General features: G+C 41.9%; 2 protein-coding genes across 3 annotated transcripts in view; one reads left to right on the top strand and one right to left on the bottom strand.

Annotated features, from left to right (window-relative positions):
- Positions 1-13,244, bottom strand: part of ppp1r14bb (protein phosphatase 1, regulatory (inhibitor) subunit 14Bb) — a 30,648-nt gene extending 17,404 nt beyond the window's left edge. The window contains exon 1 of the mRNA XM_074623035.1: positions 12,668-13,244. Within this exon, the coding sequence (XP_074479136.1) occupies positions 12,668-12,868 (201 nt within the window). The 5' untranslated portion in view covers positions 12,869-13,244. The remainder of the gene's footprint in view (positions 1-12,667) is intronic.
- The window catches only part of plcb3 (phospholipase C, beta 3 (phosphatidylinositol-specific)), a 110,184-nt gene that overhangs the window by 27,476 nt on the left and 54,795 nt on the right, over positions 1-27,913 (top strand). The window contains exon 2 of one of the 2 annotated variants that reach the window (XM_074623037.1): positions 24,238-24,866. In XM_074623037.1, the coding sequence (XP_074479138.1) occupies positions 24,768-24,866 (99 nt within the window). In that variant the 5' untranslated portion in view covers positions 24,238-24,767. Of the gene's footprint in view, positions 1-24,168; positions 24,867-27,913 lie in introns of those variants that run through there. The other variant, XM_074623036.1, reaches the window with a different exon arrangement.

The following is a 27,913-nucleotide window of genomic DNA, read 5'->3' as shown; positions in this document are numbered from 1 at the left end:
AACGCCATTCCCCTCGCTCTGAGGCCATCCTTACCATAATAAGCAACAGGAGCAACAGGAGTCAGACAGCAGCTGGTGGTACCACGGTTTTTCACTCTGCGGCTCACGTTACCACAGTTTCACAAGCATGTTGGAGAACTACGGTGGCCTTCAGGTAACGAAAAAACTCGAAAGACTCTCTCTAGAGCCAGTGTTTGGTTTGTCCGTTCTGGGCCACAGTAGTAACATGGCGGAGCAACATGGCGGACTCCGTGAAGAGGACCTGCTCCCTATGTAGATATAAACGGCTCATTATAAGCTAACGAAAACACAACAATTCTTATTTTTAGGTGATTATATATTAATGAAAACGGATGAATATTATATTCAATTTCGGCTAATAGATCCCCCAAAATCTTACACACTGTTCTTTTAAGCTACTACAAGTTCATGTTTTTTCCCCATCTACCATTCTAAATCCTCACAACAGTTTTACTTTTCCAGCCACGGCAACAGTGGCACACTTAGAATTGATTGCTAACTTTTAACCTTTGCTTTCAATTTCCATGCAGCTTTTAATGATTTGCATAAACACATACAGCTTCTCTCTCTCACTTAAAAGGATATCCATCTCTCTCTCTCTTCAGCCCACTCTAATTACAAAATACCCCGTGCATCCATCTGAAATATGCGATCCGGGCAGCATCTTCAAGTGCCCACTTTCACCCTCCACTCTCCAGCTCCTCTTGAGCCTGTCATTTCTGCAGCAGAGGACAGATCTGAGGAGGAAATTATGATATCGATGTGTGTGCTTGTGTGCATCTTGGGGAACATTGAGAGAAAAGTAGCCTGAGGTGTTGTAACAAATTGATTTTTCCCCCATTCTTCCATCAATTACTAATTATCATGAGAGCAAACAAGTACAAATTAAAAAACTTGGAAAGAAATAGATACAGAAAAATAGCTCACTGGCTCCTCTATGAGCCGGTGAGTCATTACCACTACAATTGGACTGAAAGACGAGATTACGTGCAGATTAAATTAAGAATGCATACAAACAAGGATTACAGCAGATTATCATTACGTCACTCTTGGCAAATACTACTAACACAACAAAAGGGCCCAACATTCATTTGTTCATTAGTCATTCATTGAAAGACTTATCCTTTTATTCTTTTATCCTACAAGGTCATTCAGGTTCCATTCAAAGATGTTTTTTCCATTCATTTTTTACCCACTTTGCCACAGAAATGTTTATTTGTGGAGCCTTTTAATTCATTCTGTCATTATTGAGATGTAATCCCTGCGGATTTCAAAAGGGATTAGAGAACATTAAAATTCTTTCATACAGATCAATCATCAACACAACCTCTGACTTCTTGAACACTGGCAACACGCTGGGTAATCTAATAAATGAAATGCTTCGCTTAAATTCCATATTCATAATATCCATAATCAGTTACAGGATATTCCAGCAGATTATTCACATAGAAACAAAAACAGACAAGACTAGACATGGTCTGAAACAACAACAACAACCCTAATAAGAACCTGTCTGTCCCAACATGATCATTCATTAGCCGCCTGGCAGTTCATTTACTCAGAAGTTAGCTCAGTAGCAGGATCAGGAACTGTTTTGGTGGGTCTTATGGCATTTACAGAATCCAACTGTAAGTAGATTAAAGTAATTAATCTTTATGAACGTAAAACACACACCCCTGTAGGCTTGAGAAAGCGGGAAAGGAAGTTTCTACGAATGTGTTGGTCACTTTTTTTGTCATATTTTATAATATGGAACAGAAACAAGAGGTGAATGACTGAACACTTGTTGATTTGTTCACTCTTAATTCCAACATTATGAGAGGATGTGGGAGTGAGAGAGAGAAAGAGACTCCTTCCTGGTGAATCAATAATTTATTAATCAGACTCTTTGCCCAAATATGGTCAGTTGTTCCTTCCTGCTCAATGACTAAAAGCAAACTGCCGAAATAAAGTTAGTTCTCAAAGTTAAGACCACACATGTCACATGAAAAACTAAAAAGTAAACTGTCTATCTAAGAACAACATCAAACTATCATTAGAATTTCTTTTATTAGTAAATGACAGACGACTTAACATTATTCTTCCACCTCATTCATCAGCTTGTCTACCATCTCTATTGCCAGTCTGTTTGTCTATCTGCCTACCAGCTGTCTGTCCATCTGTCCACCACACATCTTTCAGCCATCCATTTCTTCCCAAAGCCATTTTAACCGGAGCAGTTTTCACAATCGCACAACAATCCTGCCGCATGACTTCCACGTTGCGATACCATGAAAGCTTAAGTTGGGTTTCACATGGCGGTGACATCATGGAGGATATATGAAGCCAACGTGGCACTGTTCGGTGCTCTCACTTGGCAAACTCTCCATCAGTGTCTGCTAACACCGGGCCACAGCTCTGAACACAGTCTGTTTCTGTAAACCCATCTGATCAAGTACTACCTGCTGAACATCCCATCAACTTCTCTAAATATCCTGTAGTCTGTTATTGGCGCATAAAAGGTACAATAAAGTAGGGCTGTCAAAGTTAATGCGATAATAAAGCGCATATTTGCTTTGAAGCCACTAATTTCTTTAATGCAATAACTTGCGATTATTTAGGTTGTAGTGGGCTCAGTTTTAAAGCCAGAGCAAATATACTGGTATCATATGAAACTAAACAACCTAAGGAATCCATCGGTACCAACCATGTCATGCCAGCTTGTCGAGAAAGAGTCTAAATAATGCTCCAAACTTACGCTAAATTTTGGCGAGGAAAAACAGGCATGGCCATTTTCAAAGGGGTCCCTTGACCTCTGACCTCAAGATATGTGAATGTAAATGGGTTCTATGGGTACCCACGAGTCTCCCCTTTACAGACATGCCCACTTTATGATAATCACATGCAGTTTTGGGGCAAGTCATAGTCAAGTCAGCACACTGACACACTGACAGCTGTTGTTGCCTGTTGGGCTGCAGTTTGCCATGTTATGATTTGAGCATATTTTTTATGCTAAATCCAGTACCTGTGAGGGTTTCTGGACAATATCTGTCATTGTTTTGTGTTGTTAACTGATTTCCAGTAATAAATATATACATACATTTGCATAAAGCAGCATATTTGCCCACTCCCATGTCGATAAGAGTATTAAATACTTGACAGATCACACTTTCAGGTACATTTTGAACAGATAAAAAATGTGTGATTAATCGTGATCAATTATTTAAAATGATTGACAGCCCTACAATAAACACATTATACACACACAACACATTCAGTGAGTAAAGCCATATACTAAACTTCCCTGCAGTTAACCAACAGCTCAACTGGCGTCTGCTCTAATGCACCTCCTGGGACTAAAATACACTCCTGAGTGGTGTTACCTCACTCAACCTGCGGGCAGTTGGCATTACTTACGCAGAGAGATTTCATGATTATTATGACTCCATACCAAAGATGTATGCCAGCTTCTTGTCGCAACTGTTAATAATGGAACAATGGGTTTGTCTGTTTCGTTGTTTTAGTATGGTTTCAATATGGAGGCCAATAAAAAAATCACCAAAAGCTCATATTTATCTTTCATTTAAAAGCACTATAACACCCTGGAGGCACATAACACTGGCCTGTGTACCAAACTATATCACTATTATACCCATGCTCACTTTAAAAAGCCTCCTCAGAACTGCCATCAAAAGCATATGTACAGTTTTAAAATGCATTAATTAAAAAAAAAGGACAGTTAATAGCACTTTGGTTCAGACCAAGCAGAGTGCTTGTCTGAAACAAACTGTTGTAGCTCATTCAAAATAATGAGCAGGGACGCAAAGGGCTACTTTAATGCATCACAGTCATTATATTTATGGAAGCAAAGATCTTAACAGCCTGAGTATTTACTGGCCGCCTATTAAATGTGCACACACAATATACACAAGTGTTTAGCAGGAGGATGTGAATGAATAGCCGGCTTTCAAGTCTATAAACTGTCCCATGACATCAAACAAGTTACTGCCTGCTGTTAGATTTGCTGCAGGCAGCCGACTTTCGAAATCAAACTCCAAATGTGCCCTCGCTTCACTTGCGATCGTTAAGGTAAAATGGTTTTGTTTAAACCTTTCACACTTGGCTGCCAGCCCGACCTGTGTGACAGAGGATGGAATGACAAGCTCATCAGGCTTAGCTGCTGCTGAAACATAATACTGAAGGGTTTTACAAGGTGTTAGACAATCAGTACTGTATGTGCAGGTTACGCTGTCTGACACATGACGGAGGATTGTGACAAACAACAACGAGACAAACCTTTAAGTAGTATATGTATACCCAAAGATATTCACAATATGTTACTGGGTCATAGCTTATTATTTACAGTCCTGTATGCTGACAAAATTGGCCAACAGACCTGTCCAGGCTGTTCTCATAAACCGTTCATAACCATACCTACGAAAAGTAATGCACTGTAATTCATATACAGTATATCCCACAAAATCAATTTGTATGTAATCCACATACGGTAACCAGGAAATATAAAGAGCGAAAAAAACGCCGCGTAGGGAGGAGGAGGTCGGGGTGGATGGGTGGGTCAAAAAACACAGGACTTTAGCCTAGGAGACTGCCGTTTGTGTCCTGTGTGAAACCAGAAGTCAAGTCAAGTACTTAAACTACGGCACTTTCATAGTTATTTTAACATAAATGTTGATTTATTTGTCACGTAACTTCCGTACTTAAGTTACGACACTTCCATAGTTATTTAACCCAAACTTTGATTTGTCACTTAACTTCCGTACTTAAGTAACGTCACTCCCGTAGTTATTTTAAACCAAACGTTGATTTGTCACGTAATTCTCTATTTAAGTTACGCCACTTCCGTAGTTATTTTAACCCAAACATTGAGTTATTTGTCACGTAACTTCCCTATTTAAGTTACCCCACTTCCGTAATTATTTGAATACAAACGTTGATTTATTTTTCACGTAACTTACGTTCTTAAGTAACGTCACTTACGTAGTTATTTTAAACCAAACTTTGATTTATTTGTAACATTCCTTTATCTCCTAACATTAAGCAAACGTTAAGCAAAATGTCTTTTAGAAGTGATTCACAAAAAATTAGCAAATTTATTTGGTGAAACCAAGACGGACATGTGAGTGTGTGTTTGTGGGCATCAACAGGTGTGTGCATTGATTGTATTTTTGGGGGAAAGTGGTTTGTTAATATTGTCCATTTTCCTATGTACTGTATGTGTTTGTCTCACACACTTCCTGTGACAACATGCATAAACATTCCCCTGGATGACTCACATCCCTCATTCTCCCTCCCTCTCTCTCTCTCTGTTTCTTCATCCATGCCTACTCTGGCCTGGCATTCTTAACTTCCTTCCGATCTTACTCACACGCTAACCAAAACATGCGCTTGGTCTCCCTCGCTGACTTTCTAGCTTGGTTTGATTTGTGTGTCTTTGTCTTAGAAAACACTCACATGGTCCGTCAGTGGGTCAGGGCTACAGTACATGCTGACTCACCCGCAATTAAACAGGAAAAGAACTGTTCAACACGTAGTTCAACCACATGTGAGCTGTTAACACCATGTGTGCATGCCCATGTCTGTCTGTGTGTGTGTTTGTGTTGGTGTGTGGGGTATTCACAAAGACACACTGGAGTCTTTCACTCCCGCTGTGTAACAACCACTCTTTGTAGTCGCCCTCTTACGCACACAGAGTGAAACAGGGTAATGCTGATTGGTATTCAGACCTTAAAGTGCAAGGTTTAAGCAAATGTTGCACACTCTGCGTGTGTTTTTGTGCAGGTGTGTGTCGGAAGGTCAATCAGGAATCATCCATTTATCCTTTACTGTAATGTTCATTAGTATGTGTTTGAGTGATATTCATTTATTCAGCTGTCAGGAGTCACTGTGTTGTTTTCAGGGGACTTTAGGCTCTACTATTATATTTCAGCAGTAGCAGGGGACACATGTTACAATAACACTTTCTCCCTCTCTGACATCCCTGCCTCCTCCTACTACTTTTTCCTTCTCCTCCTGCCATCCCCTCTACTTTTTTTTCCCTTCTCTTCCCCCGTTTATTGCATTCCTGCTCACCAATCCTGCCTCTGTTCTCACTCGTATCCCCATCTGTGTTTATGTATGTGTGTGTGTGTGCGTGTGTGTGTTTGTGTGTGTGTGTGTGTGTGTGTGTGTGTGTGTGTGTGGCCACGTAGGGCCCTGGAGTTTGGGGTTTGGACCGCCCACTCGCCCCACTGTTAACCATGTAGCTACTGGTCAGCTCCAGGGTACTACGAGCACAAAACACAGCTGAACTGAGAGAGAATAACTGACAAATTAACATTTAACAGCACAGTTGCCATGGAAATGATACCAAGGCTGGAGTGAAATTTGATCATTTTCTACTACAAGTGGAGTTGTGGACTCGATGAGTGAAACCCCCCCCCACACTTTCCTTTTCCCTGGAGTGAGCTCCAACTCACTTAGCACCTTATATACAGAGCCAGTAATAGAGTGGAGGCTCAATAACAACAAAGAAAGTGTACACAGTTTAAAAAGGCATCTATCCTTAAAGAAACACTCGCTGATTGTGTGATGTGCCCAGTAACCCTCTTAAATCCTAACACTTCCTGCCAGTTCAGTGTTTATGTTTTCAACCTAACAGTTGGGTTTATAATATAAACTGTGAGACGAGTGGGAATTGTGGGATTTGGAGGCTCTATTGCAGCAGTTCCCAACCTTTTTTTGTCTAAAGCCGTGTTTCCACTGCATGGTACGACTCTTTTGGTACACGGTCCTTTTCTCTAGCCGTGTTTCCACTGCGGATCGTACCCCCTCAGGCTACATCCACACTAATAGCGTTTTAGTGTGTGTTTACTACCACGTACGCTGGGCATGCGCATGCCGGTGTAAACAGGAAGAAGCGGTGGACACAAGATTTGATGCAAAGCGCTCAAATAATAGCTTGCCTCCTGCGCATGTAGGCAGTAGTAGCATTATAAAATGCTGAATTTAACTGCACAACAGCTGCTAGCATCGACAACAAGGTCAGCAACGCTTGTAACTCGTGATCCTCAGCTGATCGCCGTAGCGCTCGAGACTGCCGTGACATCATCTCAAGGGGACACAAGCTGAATCATTTCAATGGCAACCAAACAGAGAAGCGTCTGCAATTGTACGCCATAGTGTACGGTGTAGTTTTGCTGCCATTTTTTAAAATGTGGGTCAAGTGAATTTAGAATTGCGGTTGCTCTTGACGGCAGCTTGGCTATTTAGCAATCAAGGATGTCCCGTGTCGCGCTAGTGAAGATTCTCTCAGACGAAACAGTGGTCTGCAGTGTTTTAACTGCACTGTCTAGTATCGGCTCAGCTCGCTTGGAGCCTTGACCGAGATGGTACCAAGAATGGAGTGGTTCTATTGGAACCATCCACAACTTTTGCTAATGGAAACACAAAAATAACCATCAAATGTGTAATGAACTGAACTGAACTGGACTGGACTGAACTGAACTGAGCTGAACTGAGCTGAGCTGAGCTGAGCTGAGCTGAGCTGAGCTGAGCTGAGCCGAACCGAACCGAGCCGAACAGAGCTGAGCTGAGCTGAGCTGAGCTGAACTGAACTGAACTGGACTGGACTGGACTGAACTGAACTGAACTGAACTGAACTGAACTGAGCTGAGCTGAGCTGAGCTGAGCTGAGCCGAACCGAACCGAACCGAGCCGAGCCGAGCTGAGCTGAACTGAACTGAACTGAATTGAGCTGAGCTGAGCCGAACTGAACTGAGCTGAGCCGAACCGAGCTGAGCTGAACTGAACTGAACTGAACTGAACTGAGCTGGACTGAACTGGACTGAACTGAACTGAGCTGAGCCGAACCGAACCGAACTGAGCTGAGCTGAACTGAACTGAACTGAACTGAACTGAACTGGACTGAACTGGACTGAACTGAACTGAATTGAACTGAGCTGAACTGAACTGAACTGAGCTGAACTGGACTGAACTGAACTGAGCTGAGCCGAACTGAACTGAGCTGAACTAAGCTGAGCTGAGCTGAGCTGAACTGAACTGAACTGAACTGAACTGGACTGGACTGGACTGGACTGAACTGAACTGAACTGAACTGAACTGAACTGAACTGAGCTGAGCCGAACTGAACTGAGCTGAACTGAGCTGAGCTGAACTGAACAGAAACTGAATTGAACTGAACTGAATTGAACTGAGCTGAGCCGAACTGAACTGAGCTGAGCCGAACTGAGCTGAGCTGAACTGAACTGAACTGAACTGAACTGAGCTGGACTGAACTGGACTGAACTGAACTGAGCTGAGCCGAACTGAACTGAACTGAACTGAGCTGAACTGAACTGAACTGAACTGAACTGAACTGGACTGAACTGGACTGAACTGAACTGAATTGAACTGAGCTGAACTGAACTGAACTGAGCTGAACTGGACTGAACTGAACTGAGCTGAGCCGAACTGAACTGAGCTGAACTAAACTGAGCTGAGCTGAGCTGAGCTGAGCTGAACTGAACTGAACTGAATTGAACTGAACTGAATTGAACTGAGCTGAGCCGAACTGAACTGAGCTGAGCCGAACTGAGCTGAGCTGAACTGAACTGAACTGAACTGAACTGAACTGAGCTGGACTGAACTGGACTGAACTGAATTGAACTGAACTGAACTGAGCTGAGCCGAACTGAACTGAACTGAGCTGAACTGAACTGAACTGAACTGGACTGAACTGAACTGAATTGAACTGAACTGAATTGAACTGAGCTGAACTGAACTGAACTGAGCTGAACTGGACTGAACTGCTTGGTGGAAACGTGCCATAATGTGCCCCAACAGCCCTATCAAATGAACTCAAGTAACCCCACTGGGAATCACCGCTCTACTGGACCCCTTATCAAAACCAGTTTCTTCAACAAAGCAAATGCCACATTATCATCGACTGCATGAATTCACTAAAGCCCTGCTAATCTAATAACTGAATGCCTCTAATTATAATGAAAACAGGGTCTTTTTTTGGAAAGCAAAATGGACACAACCGTTTGTTTTTTTCCACTGCATGGTTAACCAACATAAACATTTAACCAAGCCTTGTTGCCATGGAGTCATATTAAGGCTCGGCTCCTCACTATTACCCATAGCGACTCTGACTGATGGACTGACTAAGTGGCTGGATGAATATCTGACAAGCTGGCTGGCAGAAATGACTGTCTGACTGCTTGTAGCGTGTTTAAAGGGATTATATGAATGGGGAAAATAGCTCATTATGAATTCCCCTGTTGAACAAACATGCCGGTTGTATTAATAGCAGAACTGTGCATCCAAGACAGGAGAGAAATAAAAAGGGAGGTGAGAAATAATGAAGGGTGAAAAATGAAAAATGAAAAATGCGGCTGATGGCAACAAAAAGACAGAAGCAGCAAGAAAAGGAGAGAACGATTAAGCAGATATGGAGGAGGAGAAAGACACGCTCTATATCTTTTGTCAGCGAACAGGGTTCTCCCAATACCCACTCCGCTCCCTGACCGGCTCAAGCTGCCTCTCCAGTTACACTGTTTAGCAGCACGTGCTCCACATCTCTCCGTCTAAATGAGCCCAATGTGTCTCCATCAGTGAACCGACTGTAAATTAATCTCTTTGTTGTCTAACAGCCGAGGCAGAGATGGGATCAGGACAATGAAAAGATGGGGAACCACAGCAGAAAAATAGGCATCATTATGAGAGATATGTGTCCAAAAATGTGAAACAAATCAATATAATCTGATATACCTGTAATCAGACAATAATAAATCACTACAATCCAAGTCTCACTGGCAATGCGACACCTGTTTGTGAGGCTTTGTGTGACCCTGTTTGCTCAAAAAAAGCATCAGTGCATTAAAGCATGACTGAAAGACTGAGTGGATTTAATGAATGAGTGTCTGCTATCACTCTCCACTTTGATTGTCTTCTGGTGAATTATAAAAAGGTCACACTAGAACACAGTACCGCAGAGATTTTTCTCCTGAATATATTCTTTTGACTCTGCAAGGTTTTAATCCATAGCATATTAATCCATCGCTGGCAGACAATCACAGCACATTGATTTTATAATCCTCCCCAGGCCATTTAATCGCCTCGGCTGGCATGTATCCCTGCTACTTTATTATTATTATCCACGTGTCACGGGATATCCCTGTAACCGCCATTAAAATGTCAAAGAAAGTAGGATACAATCTGGTTTTCCATCTGGTTTTCACACCAAGTGATAAGAGAGGTATCGGTTTCCAAGTGCATTTACACTCATGTTTGGCTTGGAACAACATCTGGTTACAATTAGTTACTGTGTCAGATTGGATTTTGGACTTCCAGGTGTAAATGTGGAGACAGCTAGACCTCCTCTTCTGTTGTTAATGGCCAACCTGTCTGCAACAAGACAACCGCACCATTATAACAACAGCCTTTGTATGCCTGTGTGTGTCAGTAAGTAGAGCCCTTTGAGAGTTTTTGAAAGTTTTGCTCCGTAACAACAAACAAGTCTAACTTTTTGATCCTCTATGGTGCGCAATTTTTCTTCCAGCCTCCTGCACTCCTGCCTCTCTGTCTCCGTTAGCCTACCAGGAATTCTCCAAACCTGTTAAGTCGTCGTATTCCTCGCGCTAGGAATAGAATGTGGGTCAATGCCAGCTCAGTGGAGTCGACGTGAGCTTACCAACTACTGACGCCAGCAGCTACACCGCAGCTGCCGCCAGGTTACATTAGAACTGCACGGCTCTCCGTGACCTATAGGGTCTGATGTGTGATAGTGCAGAGTAAAGTGGTTATGCTCAGTCATTACTACGGCCAGGGAGGTCATTAGAAGGGTGACAGGATCCGTGACTGGACCCCCCCCCACCCAGACTCATCAGTATGATCTCATTTGTCTTCCTGAAGAAAGTATCTCCCTCACCACCTGCCTTTCGCTTTACTTAAAAGTTTGCAATTAGAATAAACAAGAATGGGGTGAGTCTCGATACACTAGGGATGCACCGATACCAGATCGGATATTGGTGACAATGGGGCAGATCTATTCAATTCAATTCCACGTTTATATACTGGAATTTTAATTCCTGTTTAAGTTTTGACCAATTTGTTGCTGCATTAAAAAGGTTTACACTTGAATTGTAATTCCTGTTAATTTTCACCCGGTTCGACAGTTATCGGGCCGGTAAATAGGCGTTATCAGTCGCTATAAGCACCATAGATGTGGGCCAGTAGGGGCCTACTACGTTGTGAAAGTGAAACTTAAAAGTAACACATTCTAACATGTTGTAAAACTGAATGAAACGTCACGTTTTGAATACAAACAAAAAGGCTTCTTTAGGTTTAGGCAAAAAAACACTTAGTTAAGTTAAACACCGTGTTTTGGGTGAAATAACTACAAAGACAAATACACATTGTTGGTTTCACACAGGATGTGACCTCCGGTTTCCTGGGTGAAAACCCTCCACCCGTTATGGAGTTTCACACTGTCTATACTACAGCACCTGACTTCCGCTTCTGCTCCTGTCATAACTACTACGGTCGCTAGAGGTCGCTGTTCTTTTATACCTTCTTCCGGTGATCTACCATGTGAATAGACGATAAAACCTACTAGTGGGTGTAGTAGGCCCCTACTGACCCACATCTATGGGGCTTATAGCGACTGATAACACCTATCTAATAGCCTGATAACAGTCTGATCGGCTGTAATTTTGAGGATTTTGTTTAGGTTGTTGGTGTACGATTTATTATTTTAATAATAAATAACAATTCACAAAATGTATGTTATGTTATCTACATACTAACTTCTTACATTTTGTTTTACAGAGTTAGGAAAGCGATGTTGAAGTCAAGCCTGATGTTTCTTCACACACAAAAGAATAATCCCCGTCACACATGACGCATACAGCTTATTAATCAAACACTGGTATCGGATCATTACTCGGTATCGGCCGATTCCCAAAGCCCAGGTATCGCTATCGGTGTCGAGACTGAAAAAGTAATTTCGGTGCATCCAAGATAAACCAAAAACAACCACACAAAAATTCAGTTTTTTCTTAATTTCTATATTGAATTATAAAAAAATTATTACTTTTCCATCCAAAACAGCTCCCAAAGAGCAGCTAAACAAAGTATTTAACGCCAAAATCATGGTTTCCAGCCAGCCATTACTACTTTATTAAATTAATTCACAGGTGTGCTTTAAAACCGCTTCAGCCAATCAGAAGAGAGAGAGAGAGAGAGAGAGAGAGAGCAGAGGCTGTCTATTTCACGAGAAGGCTATAAAGCTGCATCAGCTCCATTTAGCCTACCTGTGGGTGGCAAGTTAAACAATAAGCTCTTTTTTTTATCTGACTGTTATAAATATGAAATTAATCATTTGTTTCTTGTAAAGTGCACACTCTTTCCTAGTTTTCCATCTTCATTACCTCATCTCCTACTTGCATACGGCCCAGATACTATAGAGGCTGTATATAAGAAGCGAAGCTAGGCCAAAAGCAGCCACAAAAGGGGCCTGTTAATGTTTCTTTATCAACAGTTTGCTTCAGGACCAGACACACAGACGAGCCCAGAGCTTCTTATTAGAGCCCTATTACTTAACGGAGCCGCCTGATCGATAGGTTCGATCGGTTTTGGAGGCCGGGTATTGTTTTGGGGTCTTTACCTCACAGTCGTAGAGGTCCGTTAGCTGGTTGATAATCCACTCCTCCAGGTTCAGTCTCTTCCTCAGCTCCTTGCGGTCGTATTTGACGGTAACGCGTCCCTGCTTCCGAACCGGTGTCTCCGGTTCCTCCGTGGTGCCGGCCGGCGTCTGGAAATATACCCGAGGTTGAGGGCTCGTCTCCGGGCTCGTTACAGCAGCCATGGTCGCAAAAAGAAAATCCCCCCCGGAGGTGTGGAAGTGTGGAAGAGGAGACGGAGAGGAGACAAAAAACACCCCGACTGATAAATGAGTGACTTGGAATCCCCCGGAGAAGACACAGCGTTGGACCTGATGCTTTTGTTGTCCAAAAACCGCTTAAAGGGACACTGGCAGGAGACGGCAGCTTCCAGTAAACACAAGACGGCGAGACGGCGAGACGTGAAGAGTGACCGGCTTATTGGGCTATTTACAGCATGCAAACTGTGCTTCTAGAGAAAGAGAGCCGACCTCAACTCTTCATTCAGTACAAAGAGAAATCACACGTCTCTCTCTCTCGCTCTCTCTCTCTCTCTCTCTCTCTCTCTCTCTCGCTGTGTGTCCCCACGAGAGGTGCGTGCGCGCTCTGACTGGACTCGAGCGCATCCGACGTAGCGCGTCTGAAAAAAAGGAAAAAAAAAGAATGTTGATTTTTTTTCCAACTTTAAAAAACAGTTCACTCCCCTTTTCTTCTCGTTTCCTTCTCATATACACTCATCCCCCTTTTCCTTTAACTCTCACATGTGACCCCCCCCGGAGCCAACTGGGATCATTTTAACATAGCTGGCACAATATGAATGAAAGACTTTATTTCGAACATAAAAATAAATAAAAATACAAAATAATAACAAACGAGTAATAGTGTCCGAAAAGGAGTAGGTAGAAGTACAACTTATATTTCCCTACCCCTTTCTCCTCTAATAACTCATATATCATAGAATGATAATATAATATAATATATAAACTATCACAGATTTATCTACATCCCAAATTATATATATCCCAAGTTTATTTACAACCCACATCTCCATCCAGAGTTAAAAAGTAGATATAAACCAACCCTTAACGCAACCCTTATCACAACTCTTCCTCAACCATATACCTCCCAAAAATATATATTTTTTGTATAGCTTTTTAAAGTGATTTATATTTGTGCTCCGCTCCTGCTCTACTGCTGCTATCATCACATATAAACATAAAAAAACAGACATTTGATTTAGTCTGTGTGCTCTTAGCACACTTTAAAAATACTTAGTCTTTCAGTGACCTATTCAATAGCCCAACCTTTGACAAACCTTTTAACTTTAAATGACCTATTATTAGTCATTGTGTTCCCTATTAGTGGCAAACCATTATGCACTAAAGACATACCAGGCTGTATTGTATTGTGCACAAATTGTCAGTTTGGCCCGGGGCCGAACGGCTTCAAACACTTTGCTATTTGAATGCTCATTTGACTAGTTCCTAACAAATGCCTCCTCTGGAATGTGTGAAATGTATACAGATACAATTTCACACCTAGATTTTCACAGTTTATGAAAAGATAAGCCTACAGTATGCAAAAATAACTATTGCATGTTTGCAAAATGTAGTTTTTCTCTTCTAAGATTACACGCTGTACTGAAAGCAGCTGGGAGCAGCTGGATTTACTAGTTTGGGTTCAGTTTGGGGATTTAACTTTTAACATCAGCAGAGATAAAACCCACTGGAGGTGTTCCATTAACAGGAAACCAGTCCCAGTTTTTCACAGTCGGCCCATTGTGTTGTCACAGCGGGGAACCCCACACCCCGACTAGGCTGCTTAATAACAAGAGTTTTAATAATAATAGGAGTGTGAAGTGAAGGGGGAGGTAAAGAGAGGGAGCGGATTCATAATGTCTGCCTCTCTCCCTCCTTTTGGAGTGTGCATGGGGGTGTTCACATCTGTCAACATGCTCATATTGGAGTGTGTGTGTGTGTGTGTGTGTGTGTGTGTGTGTGTGTGTGTGTGTGTGTGTGTGTGTGTGTGTGTGTGTGTGTGTGTGTGTGTGTGTGTCGTGCCGGCCCAAACAGCCATTTCACAGACAACCATGGCAACAAGATATAAAAAAAAAACTGAATTATTCAGCGAGCATGTCTGAAACTTACAGTTCAGTAAGCACAGACAGGCCAGCACACACTCATACACACACACGGTAACTTAAACATTCACGTGTCACACACACAACACACACATATATAGACATGCAGTCTCTATTATACACAAAAAACTGTGTCAATGTGTCACCAGGTAAAAGAGGAAAATGCAGACTAGTTGTGTGCATCTGCACAAGTGGAGTTGTATGACCTGATATTTGGGTCTTTCCACTTCTCGTCAGACAGACGCAGAGCTCTGGAGAGGAAGTGATAATGTTAGCATGCAATACTGAAACTGTTGTGGCCTCGGGGTGACTGAAAAGGTACAATGCTAGTATATATGGCATGGTATGATGCATGAGTGTGAGAAAATGTCAGGTCATGAGCTTAAATAATCTCACTAAGAACCTCAAGCTTGCAAAGAGTCATAAAATGTAACTTATTATTATTATACTGCATTCTGAAAAAACAACAACTCTATTGCAAGTTAAAATTCTGTATAAACAAAGTCATGTACAGTTAGAACATAAGCGGAAGAAACAAACTCTGTAGTATACTCTCAGTTTCAACTTCCTCCTCTATGGTGTGACCGTACAGTATTTTCACCACGCACCTGGCATCACATTGCAAAACAGACTATCACTTAAAAATTATTTATGTATTTATGTGGACTCTAGTATGGAGGACAAAACCTGCCAAAATAAAAAAATAAATAAATGACTTGATAAATAAATTTGCCATTAAATGTACCAAAAATAATATAAAAATACATGTCGGCAGTAATTAATTGATACATTTATGTCACATTTTAATTAATGCCTACATTTATTTTCAATAGGGCTGTCAATTGATTAAATACGTTAGTCGCAATTAATGTAAATTAATCACACATTTTTTTATCTGTTCAAAATGTACCTTAAAGGGAGATTTGTCAAGTATTTAATACTGTTAAATGTATGTATATTTTTGTTATCGGAAATCAATTTACAACACAAAACAAACTGCGGCCCAACAGGCAACAACAGCTGTCCGTGTGTCAGTGTGCTGACTTGACTATGGCTTAACCAAAACTGCATGTGATTATCATAAAGTGGGCATGTCTGTAAAGGGGAGACTCGTGGGTACCCATAGAACCCATTTTCATTCACATATCTGGAGGTCAATCAAGGGACCCCTTTGAAAATGGCCATGCCAGTTTTTGACAGTATCTTCACTCTAGCCTTAAAACTGACTTGTGTTAACTTTGACAGCTCTAATTTTCAATATAATTTTTGGCACATTTAATGGCATATTTATTTATTTAATTATTGAGTCATTTATTTATTTATTTTTGGTTTTGGCAGGTTCCGTCCTCCGTACTCCTGGAGCTTCATTTGGAGAGCTGCTCTCAGAAATACAGACCTCTCTCCTTTGCTTCTTACAGGGAGTTTAGGAAGTCATCCACCCACAGGGGGGAACTGTTGAGCTGTTTCCATTGAGATGTCAGCTCTGTGAGAAACAATCTGGATGGTTTTGTCTCATATGGAGCCATAGAGAGAGAAATAGTGTATATGTGGAGTCCACAAATTACTAATTTGTACGCATGAGATATAATTCGTGGCATCAAATTTAATTAAATCGTTCCCACGTTTTGATTCATTTGTGCGCACAAGATAGTAAATCGTGGCCTAAATTTAATTAAATCGTTCCCACGTCTTGGTTAATTCATGCCCACGAGATAAATGACGTCTGATGTCATGAGTTCAGGCTGCTTTCGGTAGTTTTTGCTATAATAGCTTGCAGGCGCTTGGAAGGGTTGTATTCTCTCTCTGGTGCGCCTATCTACTATACTGAAGGCCTTTCCTTCACACTGGTGACTCTCTTTACAGCCATCTGAAGCCACCAGGTATCTGGTCCATCTGTGGTCAACACTCTGATGCAGGTTGCACAAAGTTTAACCAGTGGATCTACCGCGTGTAATTGTGTAAAATGTATCTTGTATGCACAAATTAGTAAATTGTGGCCTCGATATATGTATATTTTTCTCTCTATGGCCACTCTTGGGCTCCATTGCACATTTCTTAGACATAAGTTTTCTTTTTCTTTAGCAGATACAAGCTTCATGAATACCATTCAGAGAGCTTATCACTGATCTGCAGCTACTCAGGAGGAATAAGGTTACGCTTTGTAAATGATTATTGATACATTTTTTTGTCAAGTCACGCTCCTTCCGGTGGACCCCATGGGACCTTATTTCTGAAAAAATCTGAACTATAGTCTACATAGAGAGATACATATTTTTTTTTGCAAGACAAGAAAGTCGCAGTTTGTTGTAAAACTGTTGAAGTATCAAATTGTGAAAATACGTAATCAAAAAGACTACACACCCAAAAGTCGCGTAGTGACATCTCTCTCTCTGAAGCTACGATGAGTTTCGTACCAGGATGTACTCACACCAGCAACGGGTCTCGCTCGTTCTATCTCTTCCCGGCTGATAAAAAGACCATTAAGACCGTTCATATTTTTTCAGAAAAAAGGTCCTATGGGGTCCACCGGAAGGGGCGTGACTTAGGCTCTCTGTACTTCTTCCATGAGGAGGTCAGAGGTCACCCCTGGAGACGAGTCAGACCAACACACCTACAGCTGGGTTAAATTCTCCAACCAAGAATTTGTGAATATAACATGATGGATGAAACGAATACACAAACATGTGAAGTCAACATTGAAGTGTATTGCAAAATCATTTGAATCCAACATTGTATTGTATTCACTGATTGTCATGATTTCAGTATGGAATCCAAATCAGTCTCTCTCAATTGTGCGCTTGAATCTTGTTTTAGCCTATGCAGTGTGCTGTTTACACAATAGTTTTACCCTGATTCACTTCTGCAGAAACACTTGACACACACATTGCTGTGGTCGACAGGTGCACACTACACACACACACACACACACACAGGTAGGCTACACCCCCAGTATTCTCACAGCAGACTGAAGCAGAGCTGAAACTCCACATTCCTAACTGTTGCACAACCCCTGCACAGAGGGGGAGGGTAGTGTTGCCATGCAACAGCTAGATGGCAGTATAGGATTATATTGCAGGCATGTGACGCCATGAAGGCATCAAAATTGTTGGGTCCGGTTCGGTCCCCCCATGTGGAGCATTTTGAGGCTGCAGGGGATAGGGGTTGACAGCTGGAGCTAAACTCTTTTGGACAGAGTGGAATGTGAATTCTCGATCATCATATCCATCTGCATTGTCTATGAATGCCTCTTCTGGGGCACACTGTAATGAGCACTTTGCTCACATGCCCACATGATAGCTTTTCTTGACAATAACCGGGCAAGTGTTACGGAGACAGATGGGTCCAGTCTCCAGTGAACTGTCAGCGACTTCAGGCCAAAGTCTCAGCAGCAGCGCTGTGGAGAGTAATCTGATCAAGTTTTTATTGCTACTGTTGACTGAGTCAGGCCTTTCTTATTAAAGCTAGCCCGTGTGTGTACTGTACATGCTTGTGTGTGTTTCTGAGCGTGCATGCATGTGTGTGTGGTGAGGGGGCAGTGTGTGGCGAGCCAGTGAATATGCCTGTGTGTCTTTATACAATGTGTCTTTGTGAGTCCGTGGCTTTGCGTTGGAGAGAAAGATCTGTCTGTTACAAGAGAGAGAGAGAGAGGAGTGGTTGTGGGTCTTCCGTTTCTCTCAGCCTCTTTTCATGTGTCTTCTGTCCCTCGCTTTGTTCCATTTTTAACCTCTCTTTTCTCTTTTCATAACCCTCTTTATTAACAGGCCTTTTCTGACAGCCTACACTTATTCCAGAGAACAGGAACGACTTCTTTGTAAAACTGAACACGAACATACCTGAACATGATTGGATCTCACATTTGCTCTAGTTCCATTTCCAATGAATGAACTATCTCTATCTCTTTCATTCCTCTCTTTCTCCCCTTAAGTCCTACTCTTTTCTGTATCTCTTTCATTAAACGATACTTCCTTTTACTCTGCTTGTCCTGTTTTTCCTCTCTTTCTATGCCTGTCTTTTGTGGTCCTATGAAAGGGGGCTTTTGAGGACACCGCAGCTGTTTCATGGCAACCCATCCGATATCACTAAATGTTAACCTGCCAGTGGTGCTAGAGGCAAACTCAGAGAATCACCGAAGTCATATGGGTTCATCCTCAGGGGTTCATGAATTTATTATGTGCACCAATTTTCATGGAAAACTATTAGTTGTCAGGACATGTCACTAAAACCCCAAAATGTCTCATGGTGGTGCTACAGGAACGGGCTGTTCTCATACACCGGTCGTAGCTTTACCTACGAAAAGTAATGCACTGTAATTTGTATCCTACAAAATCAAATCCCCATAATTGCGAACCAGGAAGTATAAAGGGCGACGAACGCCGTATAGGGAGGAGGTCGGGCTGGATGGGTGGGTCAAAAAACACCAGATTTTCGCACAGGAGACCTTGCATAACTTCCGTACTTAAGTTACACCACTTCCAGTGTTATTCTAACTAAGTAGTTTTGTTGCCTAAAACTAACCACTTTCTGTGAAGGCGGAAGTTTATTTTGAAAAGACTGGAGCAGAAATTGACACGTGCATCACCTGCTGCTGTACATTCGTAGGAAAACACACGAAAAATGAAGAATAACGTTTCGTAAGATATCATACGAACCAAACTGTTGTATGAGGATATGTTGACAGGAATAGTCATGGTATCACCAAATTCATTAGGATTCATCCTCTGGGGACCACACAGGTCTGTACCAAATTTCATGCCAATCCATCCAATAGTTGTCCAGATATTTCAGTCTGTGACTAATAGGTGGTCTCACCGACAAAAAACAAAAAAGACATACACAAACAGCAACTAACTTTTTAATGTGGACACAGTTGTGCTAGATCTCAGGTCATACGACTAGAGAGCAGCACCAAAGCAGACTCACCAGAGGTTGATCTTTTTCTGTGTACAGTTAGAAAAGCACCTTCTGTGAGGATGAGCATGGGCGGATTATGGGACAATGGGCCCCTGGGCACAGACATGCCAAAGGCCCCACCACCTCTCCTACAGAGGAGCAAGACACACAGACATTATAGTTGTTTAGCCTCTTTTTGTTGTTGTTTTGTGTCTCTTTGTAGTCGTCACACATCTTTTTGTGGTTTTGTGTCTCTTTGTAGTCAATTTTGCCTAATGTTTTATAAAGATATTTTTTTTGGCTTCTTGCCTTTATTTGATAGAGATAGTGATAGTCTTGAAAGGGGGAGAGAGAGGGGACAGCATGCAGCAAATGGCCATGGGTCGCATTCAAACCCGGGCCGCTGCGGTAAGGACTCAGCCTTGGTACATGGGGCGCCTGCTCTGTTTTGCCATTCTTTGTAGTTGCTTTGTGTCTCTTTGTAGTTCTTTTGTGTCTCTTTGTGGTCATTTTAAGATTCTTTGTAGTCATTTTGTGTCTCTTTGCATCTGTTTTGCATCTCTTTGTAGTTGTTTTGGTCTATTTGTAGTCATTTTAAGTCTCTTCCTGGTTGGTTGGAGCGTGTCTCTTTGCATGACATTTTGAAGGTGAAGGCCAGGGGGGTCCCCTGACACGTTGGGCCCCTGGGCCTGTCCCCGGTAGGCCCGTTCAATAATCCATCCATGAGCATTAGAGATCTGACTGGACTGCGGTCAGAATGAACTGGGGAGCCAAACCATTAAGTAGAAATATGAAGTTGATTCTGAGAAGAAAAGAGAAGAGAGAAAAACATATAAAAGAGCCTGCTCATCTACGGTTACTCTCGTTACTGCACGGGCCAATGGGAGCTGGACACCTGTTGGAATGAGAGAGCAGGAGTTGGGCAAAAACACAGAGGAGGAAGAGAGAGGCTTGGACAGAGTGACCTAAAATGAGGATGTTTTGTAAAAAGAGAGAGAGAGAACAGAGAGAGGGCTGAATAGAGTCTATTGACACCACAGGTGCCTGCACTTCAAATGCAGCATTCAACACAACATTGTCTGGCTAAAAAGATAGTGTGTGTGTGTGCATTTTATTATGCACCAGAGAAACACAATATCCCCGCTTATGCATGTGTTCTGCGCTGTTGAAAGAATGCATATGCATGTGTCCATCTTGTGTTTGTTTGCTGTCATTTGAGAGGTTGTGTGTGTATGTGTGTGTGTGTGGTGGTTCAAGATCAGTTTAATCAACAAGTCCACCTGGACTCGGTTACTCAAACACACACAGCTCAGATATACAAAGAGACACACACATGGCGATCCGTCTAGCTGCTGAATTGTTAAACAATGTATCTCCGACTGGATGTGTGCTCCTCCTCGGAGTCATGTAACACTGACACCAGCAGTTTCAAATTTTGTGTTCATGATGATATATTTCTTGATTGATTCCTGTGGATTTTCTTTGGATTTCCTCTTCCTCGCTATGGCGAAACACACCACCGGGCAGTCAGCAGGCTGCAGCATAGCAGACATTCCTGCCGGGTGTAGTTAGGGAGTTGGAGAATGGCAAGAGTTGCCAAAAAATCTGTTGCTCCGTAGTTTTTTTTTTTTTACAAGAAATGTTGCTTGGCAGCAGGATTCGGACGGGATTGTAACTGTTAAGCCTCCTTTGCTCTCACGCATCTTAAAACATGATACGTTGCCACTGACAAAGGAGGAGGCAGGGGAAAGTTACCTGATGACTCTCAGCGGCTTCAATTACTTCACCTAAATTATTACCAGTTTGTATGATGCAGATTTAACATCATCATGTATAAACTACATCCTTAATCTCACAATCCGACTAGTTGAGTAACACCCCTGTTGCTCCAGGATTACCTCTAAACTGATTGCTGGGTTTTTCCAATAACTGCTACCATGTTTTTAATAACGTTACAGGATGCACAAGTAATCTGTCACCGTCAGGGAAAATAGGTTAAAGAAATTAAAGGCAAAGGTAATTTGAAGAATTAAAACAACCTTTAATTATATGTCTGCTTCCTTCAGACTACAGCAAACAGGAGATTAGTCTCATGTTTCTACAAGCGTGCATGTCATGCATGCCTGTGATTTTTAGTAGAGATGGAACTTACACCATTTTTATTTATGCTAATCAGTGCTTCCAAACCTTTTTGGTTTGTGGTCACTTAAAGGAACAGTTGGACTTTTTGGGAAATCCATTTATTCGCTTTCTTGCCGTAAAGATGCTAAATCAAAAGTAAATCTACATTTACAATACAAATATGAGAGTGGTATTGATTTTCTCATCTAACTCTCAGCAAGAAAGTCAATAAGCAGTAGTGGAATGTAACTAAGTACATTTACTCAAATACTATATTTACAATTTATCGGTAGGCCTACTTGTACTCGACTATTTTCATTGAATGCTACTTTATACTTCTATTCCACTACATTTCAGAGAGAAATGTTGAACTTTTTACCATGCTACATTTATAGGGCATCTTAAATTACGAATTTCTTTTTTAGATTAAGATTTTACATGCAAACCATATAAGAAGCAGAGCTTTACTTTTAGATTAACCCGTTGTTTCTAGGCTAGGTGTGTCCCCCCCTTGCTTCCAGGCTTCATGCTACGCTAAGCTAACCAGCTGCTGGATGTGGCTGCTGGATGTAGCTTCACATGTAGTGTACAGACATGAGAGTGGTATTGATCTTATCATCTAGCTCTAATCAAGAAAGCGATATTTCCCATATTGTCCAACGATTCCTTTAAAACACAGCAGCGTCTTCTTGCGGCCCGCCATCAAAGGCATAACATGGACATTAGTTCAGAGAAACCAAAGAGTTGCTGCTCAGAGATAGTTTTAAATGATGGGTGTTTAGATGCCTGATGAGGTGACGGTATCTTGTATTTCACCAAAAAAAGCATGACAAATTTGAGAAAAGATAAAAAAAAAATTACTTTTTCCCCATCATTTTGCCTTTTATCATCTTGTGCCCCATTAGATTATCCTGGTCGTCCTGTGGTGTTGCTAATATGTGGATGTATACCCTTACAATAAACATAGATTTATTGTTTTATGAAGCACTGTGCAACAGTTCATGAAAGACTTGCGATAGCTCGCAATACACTTGAGCTTCATATGGCTGTAGTACTCGAGGGCTCATTAAAGGGGCACTCCACAGATTTTACAACATCAAGGTCAATCTAGTCGAAATGGGAATACATTGTCCATGAAAACAGTTGTGTAATGTCCTCTGTGGCTCCAAAGACGCTTTCGAAAGTTAAAGAAAAAATTACCCCTTGTGATGTCACCAGGGTTATCTCGACTTGGGTTTGGAGCATTGACTGTATATAAGAAGTGGACGTAATCACCGTGTCGTCACCCATTGGTTTGTGGACTGCTGTTTTGAAGCCTTAATTTCAGTATTTTAGCCGTCGCCATCTTGTTTTTTTGCAACCAGAAGTGACACGAGAAGGTGGAGCTAAGTACAACCGAACGCTGAATACGAAATTTTTAGGCAACCAAAATGTTACATTTAACTTTCATGAACTGAAAACACACTGTGAAATGGTTAAAGGTGTAAGACGAAAACACGGACAACACCCAGACCGGACAACGCCGTGGTAGCGACCTGTCAATCACAAGGTAGCCACGCCCTAAAGCATCCCCTGCTTTATGGTCTATTTGACTGTAAATGGGACCATAATTTACTAAATGAACATCATGCTGTATTGAAGGAGACTTGAAACTAATGATTGAGATCATAAACTCATGTTTACAATGTTTACTGAGGTAATAAATCAAGTGAGAAGTAGGTTAATTTTCTAATAGACTTCTATACAATCGGACGTCTTTTCGCAACCAGAGGAGTCGCCCTCTGCTGGCTATTAGAAAGAATGCAAGTTTAAGGCGCTTCCTCATTGGCTTCACTTCTCAGACCCGGACGTAGCCTACTGGTTTGGAGACTACACATTTTCAACGGAAAACCTATATTAAAAAGTGGCAAAAAACACGGCCATTTACTAGGAGTGGAGGGTTTATTAAAGCCACTTTATTGTTGCATTGTGGGAAGTGTAGGACTTTTGGAGTTTGACTTCATAGGGACCAAAGGTCAGGATATCTCAGCTCCTGCTGATTTAATTTTGACGTTTCTTTTTTTAATCTGCATCTCACAAGTCCCCAAACTTTATTGAAGTGCAATGCTAAACCACTGGAGTGCACCTTTAAGTTCCACCCAGACACGTTGACTGCAGGTGTGTAAAGTTTGAGCAAACATGCTATAGGGGAAAAAATCGATATTATTTCAGAGAAAGAAAGCATAGACATCATGTTCGTGTATGCATAAGGTCAATTTTAGAAGACATGCAGACAGATTGGTAGGCAGAGGAACTGGATTAAAACACTCCCCTTTTACACAAACTCCTTCCTCTCTCATTCCTCATTCACTCAACGTTATCTGACGCTGTCTCTTTCTCACTCTCTCCCTCTCGGAATCGTCTTTTTTTTCTCCCCCCCAACAGAAACATGCAGGGAGGAGAGGAGGAGGAGGAAAGAAGCAACGCGTCGAAGGCGACAGGAGAGAGAGGAAGCAGCAGCAGAGAAAGTTGTTAGAGGAGAGGAGAGGAGAGAGGACAGGGGTCGACCAGATGGGAGGAAGGAAGGAAAGGATCTCTCTGCGCGATTAAAGGATCCTGCATGAATAAATAAACATATGAATCAAAGCCTGTAATAATATAAAGAAGGGGGAGTTGTATGCGCGCCACCGCGCTGCGTGGACGCGGAGAGGACAGACAGACAGCGGCGGTGCGCGCTGAGACAAGTCCTGTCTTTCTCTCTCTCTGTCTCTGTGGACTTATACTCCTCATGTTCTCCACACTCTCGGCGGGCTCCACTAAAGTTTGAGGTCTGAAAAAACTTCCTTTCTCCCCGGAAAAGAAGCAGAAGTGGAAGGAAGGAAGTTTCTTTTTCTTTTCTGGTTCTTTCCTTCCGAGGAGTCCAGCTCTCCGTAGCCGGGTTTAGGCGTTGGCACCCGGGCAGGGAGTCCCTCGCCATGGCCGGGGCCAAGCCGGGAGTCCACGCGCTGCAGCTCAAACCCGTGTCCGTCCACGAAGCGCTGAAGAAGGGCGGCAAGTTCATCAAATGGGACGAGGTGAGAAGGAAACTTGTTTTCTCCGCCAGATTAATACTCTCTGTTTGAGCCTCAAAGTGAAACGAATCGTTGTTTCTTGACTCAAACTTTGACTCAAACATGACAGCCTGCTGCTGACAGTAGGCCCACTGTTGTGAAGGGACACACGAGACTGCTGTGTGTGTGTGTGTGTTAGACAGATAGGGATAATGTGTGTGTGTGTGTGTGTGCAGGTGTGTTAGACCCCCTCTGAACACAGAAGCCCACTATGTTAGAGAGAGTGTGTTCATCAGATACTCTAGTTAGTAGAAAACTCCCCTGTAGCTGCCAGCAGCACTGCTTCAGTGTGTTGTGTTGGATTCTTGTCAAGCCGGTTCTCCTCAGGCTCAGGTTCACTTCAGACTCTTCCTCCCTCCTGTTCTCTACTTTCTCCCCCTTTTCCCCCCAGGTGGTTAGAGGAGAAAGCACCTGCCTCAGTACAAGTGGCTCCATTTGAATGCACCTTGAGCTGCAAGTTACACTCTGAAATATCACCCTTTATCAGAACTTTATTGACATGTTTCTGTTTCTATCAGGGCTGTCAATCCATCAAAATATTTTATCGCGATTAATCGCATGATTGTGCATAGTTAATCGCGATTGATCACAAATTAATCGCACCTCTTTTATCTGTTCAAAATGTAGTTTAAAGGGAGATTTGTCAAGTATTTAATACTCTTATCAACATGGGAGTGGACAAATATGCTTGCTTCATGCAAATGCATGTCTATATTTATTATTGGAAATTAATTAACAACACAAAACAATGACAGATATTGTCCAGAAACCCTCACAGGTACTGCATTTAGCATAAAAGATATGCTCAAATCATAACATGGCAAACTGCAGCCCAACAGGCAACGACAGCTGTCAGTGTGTCAGTGTGCTGACTTGCCAAAAACTGCATGCGATTATCATAGAGTGGGCATGTCTGTAAAGGGGAGACTCGTGGGTACCCATAGAACCCGTTTTCATTCACATATCTTGAAGTCAGAGGTCAAGGGACCCCTTTGAAAATGGTCATGCCAGCTTTTCCTCGCCGAAATTTTAGCGTAAGTTTGGAGCGTTATTTAGCCTCTTTCATGACAAGCTATGCCATGGTTGGTACCGATGGATTCCTTAGGTTTTTTTAGTTTCATATGATGCCAGTATATTCACTATACCTTTAAAACTGAGCCCGCTACAACCTAAAATTTGCAGGTTGCATTAAAGAAATTAGTGGCGTTAAACCAAATTTGCATATCGCGTTTATAACTTTGACAGCCCTAGTTACTATGACTCTTTAATTCATGTCAACACAAAAGGATTCAATTATTTTTCCTGCCCTATATTTTTCTGCAGCAGTGTCAGGCAAACCTGACATGCCCTGCTTGTGTCATTGACCATAATAAGTGTGTGTGTGTGTGTGTGTGTTGGGGTTTTCTGAGACAGAGTGCAGGCTCCATTCTGCAATCTTCTCCATAGAGAAAGTAGGCGTGTGTGTCCATGATGTATCTGAGCGGCCGTCAATGATTAACTGAGTTGCTCACTGATCTGGCTCTGTAGTCTTCCAACAAATGCATGCACGTGTGTGTGGGTGTATGTGTGTTTGTGGATCGTGCGAAATATTGCATGGTAAAGTCCATAGTTCCAATATCATAGGAGTGCTCTGCAGATAGAGGCCAGGTGTGGTGTTACACACAAAAGAAAAATGGACAATACCAGTGGTTTAATGTAAATCCATACATCAGCAACAGACCTTCACATTGTAATGATGACGTGATGTTGTGTGTGTGAGTGTGTGTGTGTGTGTGTGTGTGTGTGCATGTGTGTGTGTCTAGCCTCGGAAGAAGGGTCTTGTCACGCAAACAGTGCATACCATGTCCTTTTGATTTCCCCTTCCTTTCTCACACACACTAACTCCCTCTGTCTGTCTCTCTCTCTCTCTCAAAGGGAATTCCCAGGAAATGGTTGTGCTGGTGATTAAGTGTGTGAACACTCAAAAACATGTGCATGTTTTCTGCTTGTATATCTATCATCCCCCTCTATTTGCTATTGCCCGCTAAAATCAACATGTGAATTATGGAGGATAAATGGAGAGAGAGGGGGAACACATCTGGGAGAGGAGGGATGTGGAGGAGATCAGAGAGAGAGAGAGAGTTCATAAAATAATAACGAGAATGCCTTTGTATTTGGGCACAAGATGTCAAAGATGCTCCATTGTTAAACATCAGTATAATCAAATGAAACAATGGTTGAGTTGGTACAGCTTCCATCATCTATCAGTTAGCGCTTTTATGACGCAAATTACGCCTATAGGGGCTGTCTCACAAATCAGGATTATCCAGATTATGAGGTGTGAAGAGTGTGAAAATCCAGAGACCCTTTAAATCTGGAAGAGAAATGCTGAACTAAAGAGCTGCTCCAGGGTTTATTCAGTGCAGTTATTCACCTAACTGTTGCAAAAAATAATGCTTCAACTTGACCTGAACGTATACAAGAAACTCCCTGAAGTAACTGTATGTCCTTCTGTTATGTCCCATAAGGCCATGTTGCAGATTTCCTGCCAAATCCATAATGTACATGTTGTATTAAGACGATTAAATCAGTCGTCCAGTTCCTTGTTTGCTCACTTTTACCACAATTACATCTAGGGCTGAACAATTAAGAGAAATATATATAAATAAGTAATTGCAATTATTTTGACTGATATTGCAATTGCGATATTAGAGTGAATCATAATTTTATTCTCATTTTCATCGCATATTAAAATGATTATGGTGTGATTTTTTTGCGGTGATCTGTAGCAATACAAAGATGTTTTCTCAAGTCTGTAGAATATGACGTATAGGACAGGACATCTCCGCAGCACCACAATATTGAACAGTTAACAAAATTAACAAATTAATTTTAAATTGCAGCAGGCTATATTGCAATTTCGATAAAATTTCAATTAATTGTGCAGCCCTAATTACATCCCACATTTCTTTCAATAATGAGTCGTGATTAAATAAATGACACACACTATTTAAGTCCGTAAGTGAGGTAAT

Source organism: Sebastes fasciatus, chromosome 22 (genome assembly GCF_043250625.1).
Source record: "Sebastes fasciatus isolate fSebFas1 chromosome 22, fSebFas1.pri, whole genome shotgun sequence".
In the NCBI taxonomy this organism is placed as follows: domain Eukaryota; kingdom Metazoa; phylum Chordata; class Actinopteri; order Perciformes; family Sebastidae; genus Sebastes; species Sebastes fasciatus.
This window is presented reverse-complemented; position numbering and strand designations above follow the sequence as displayed.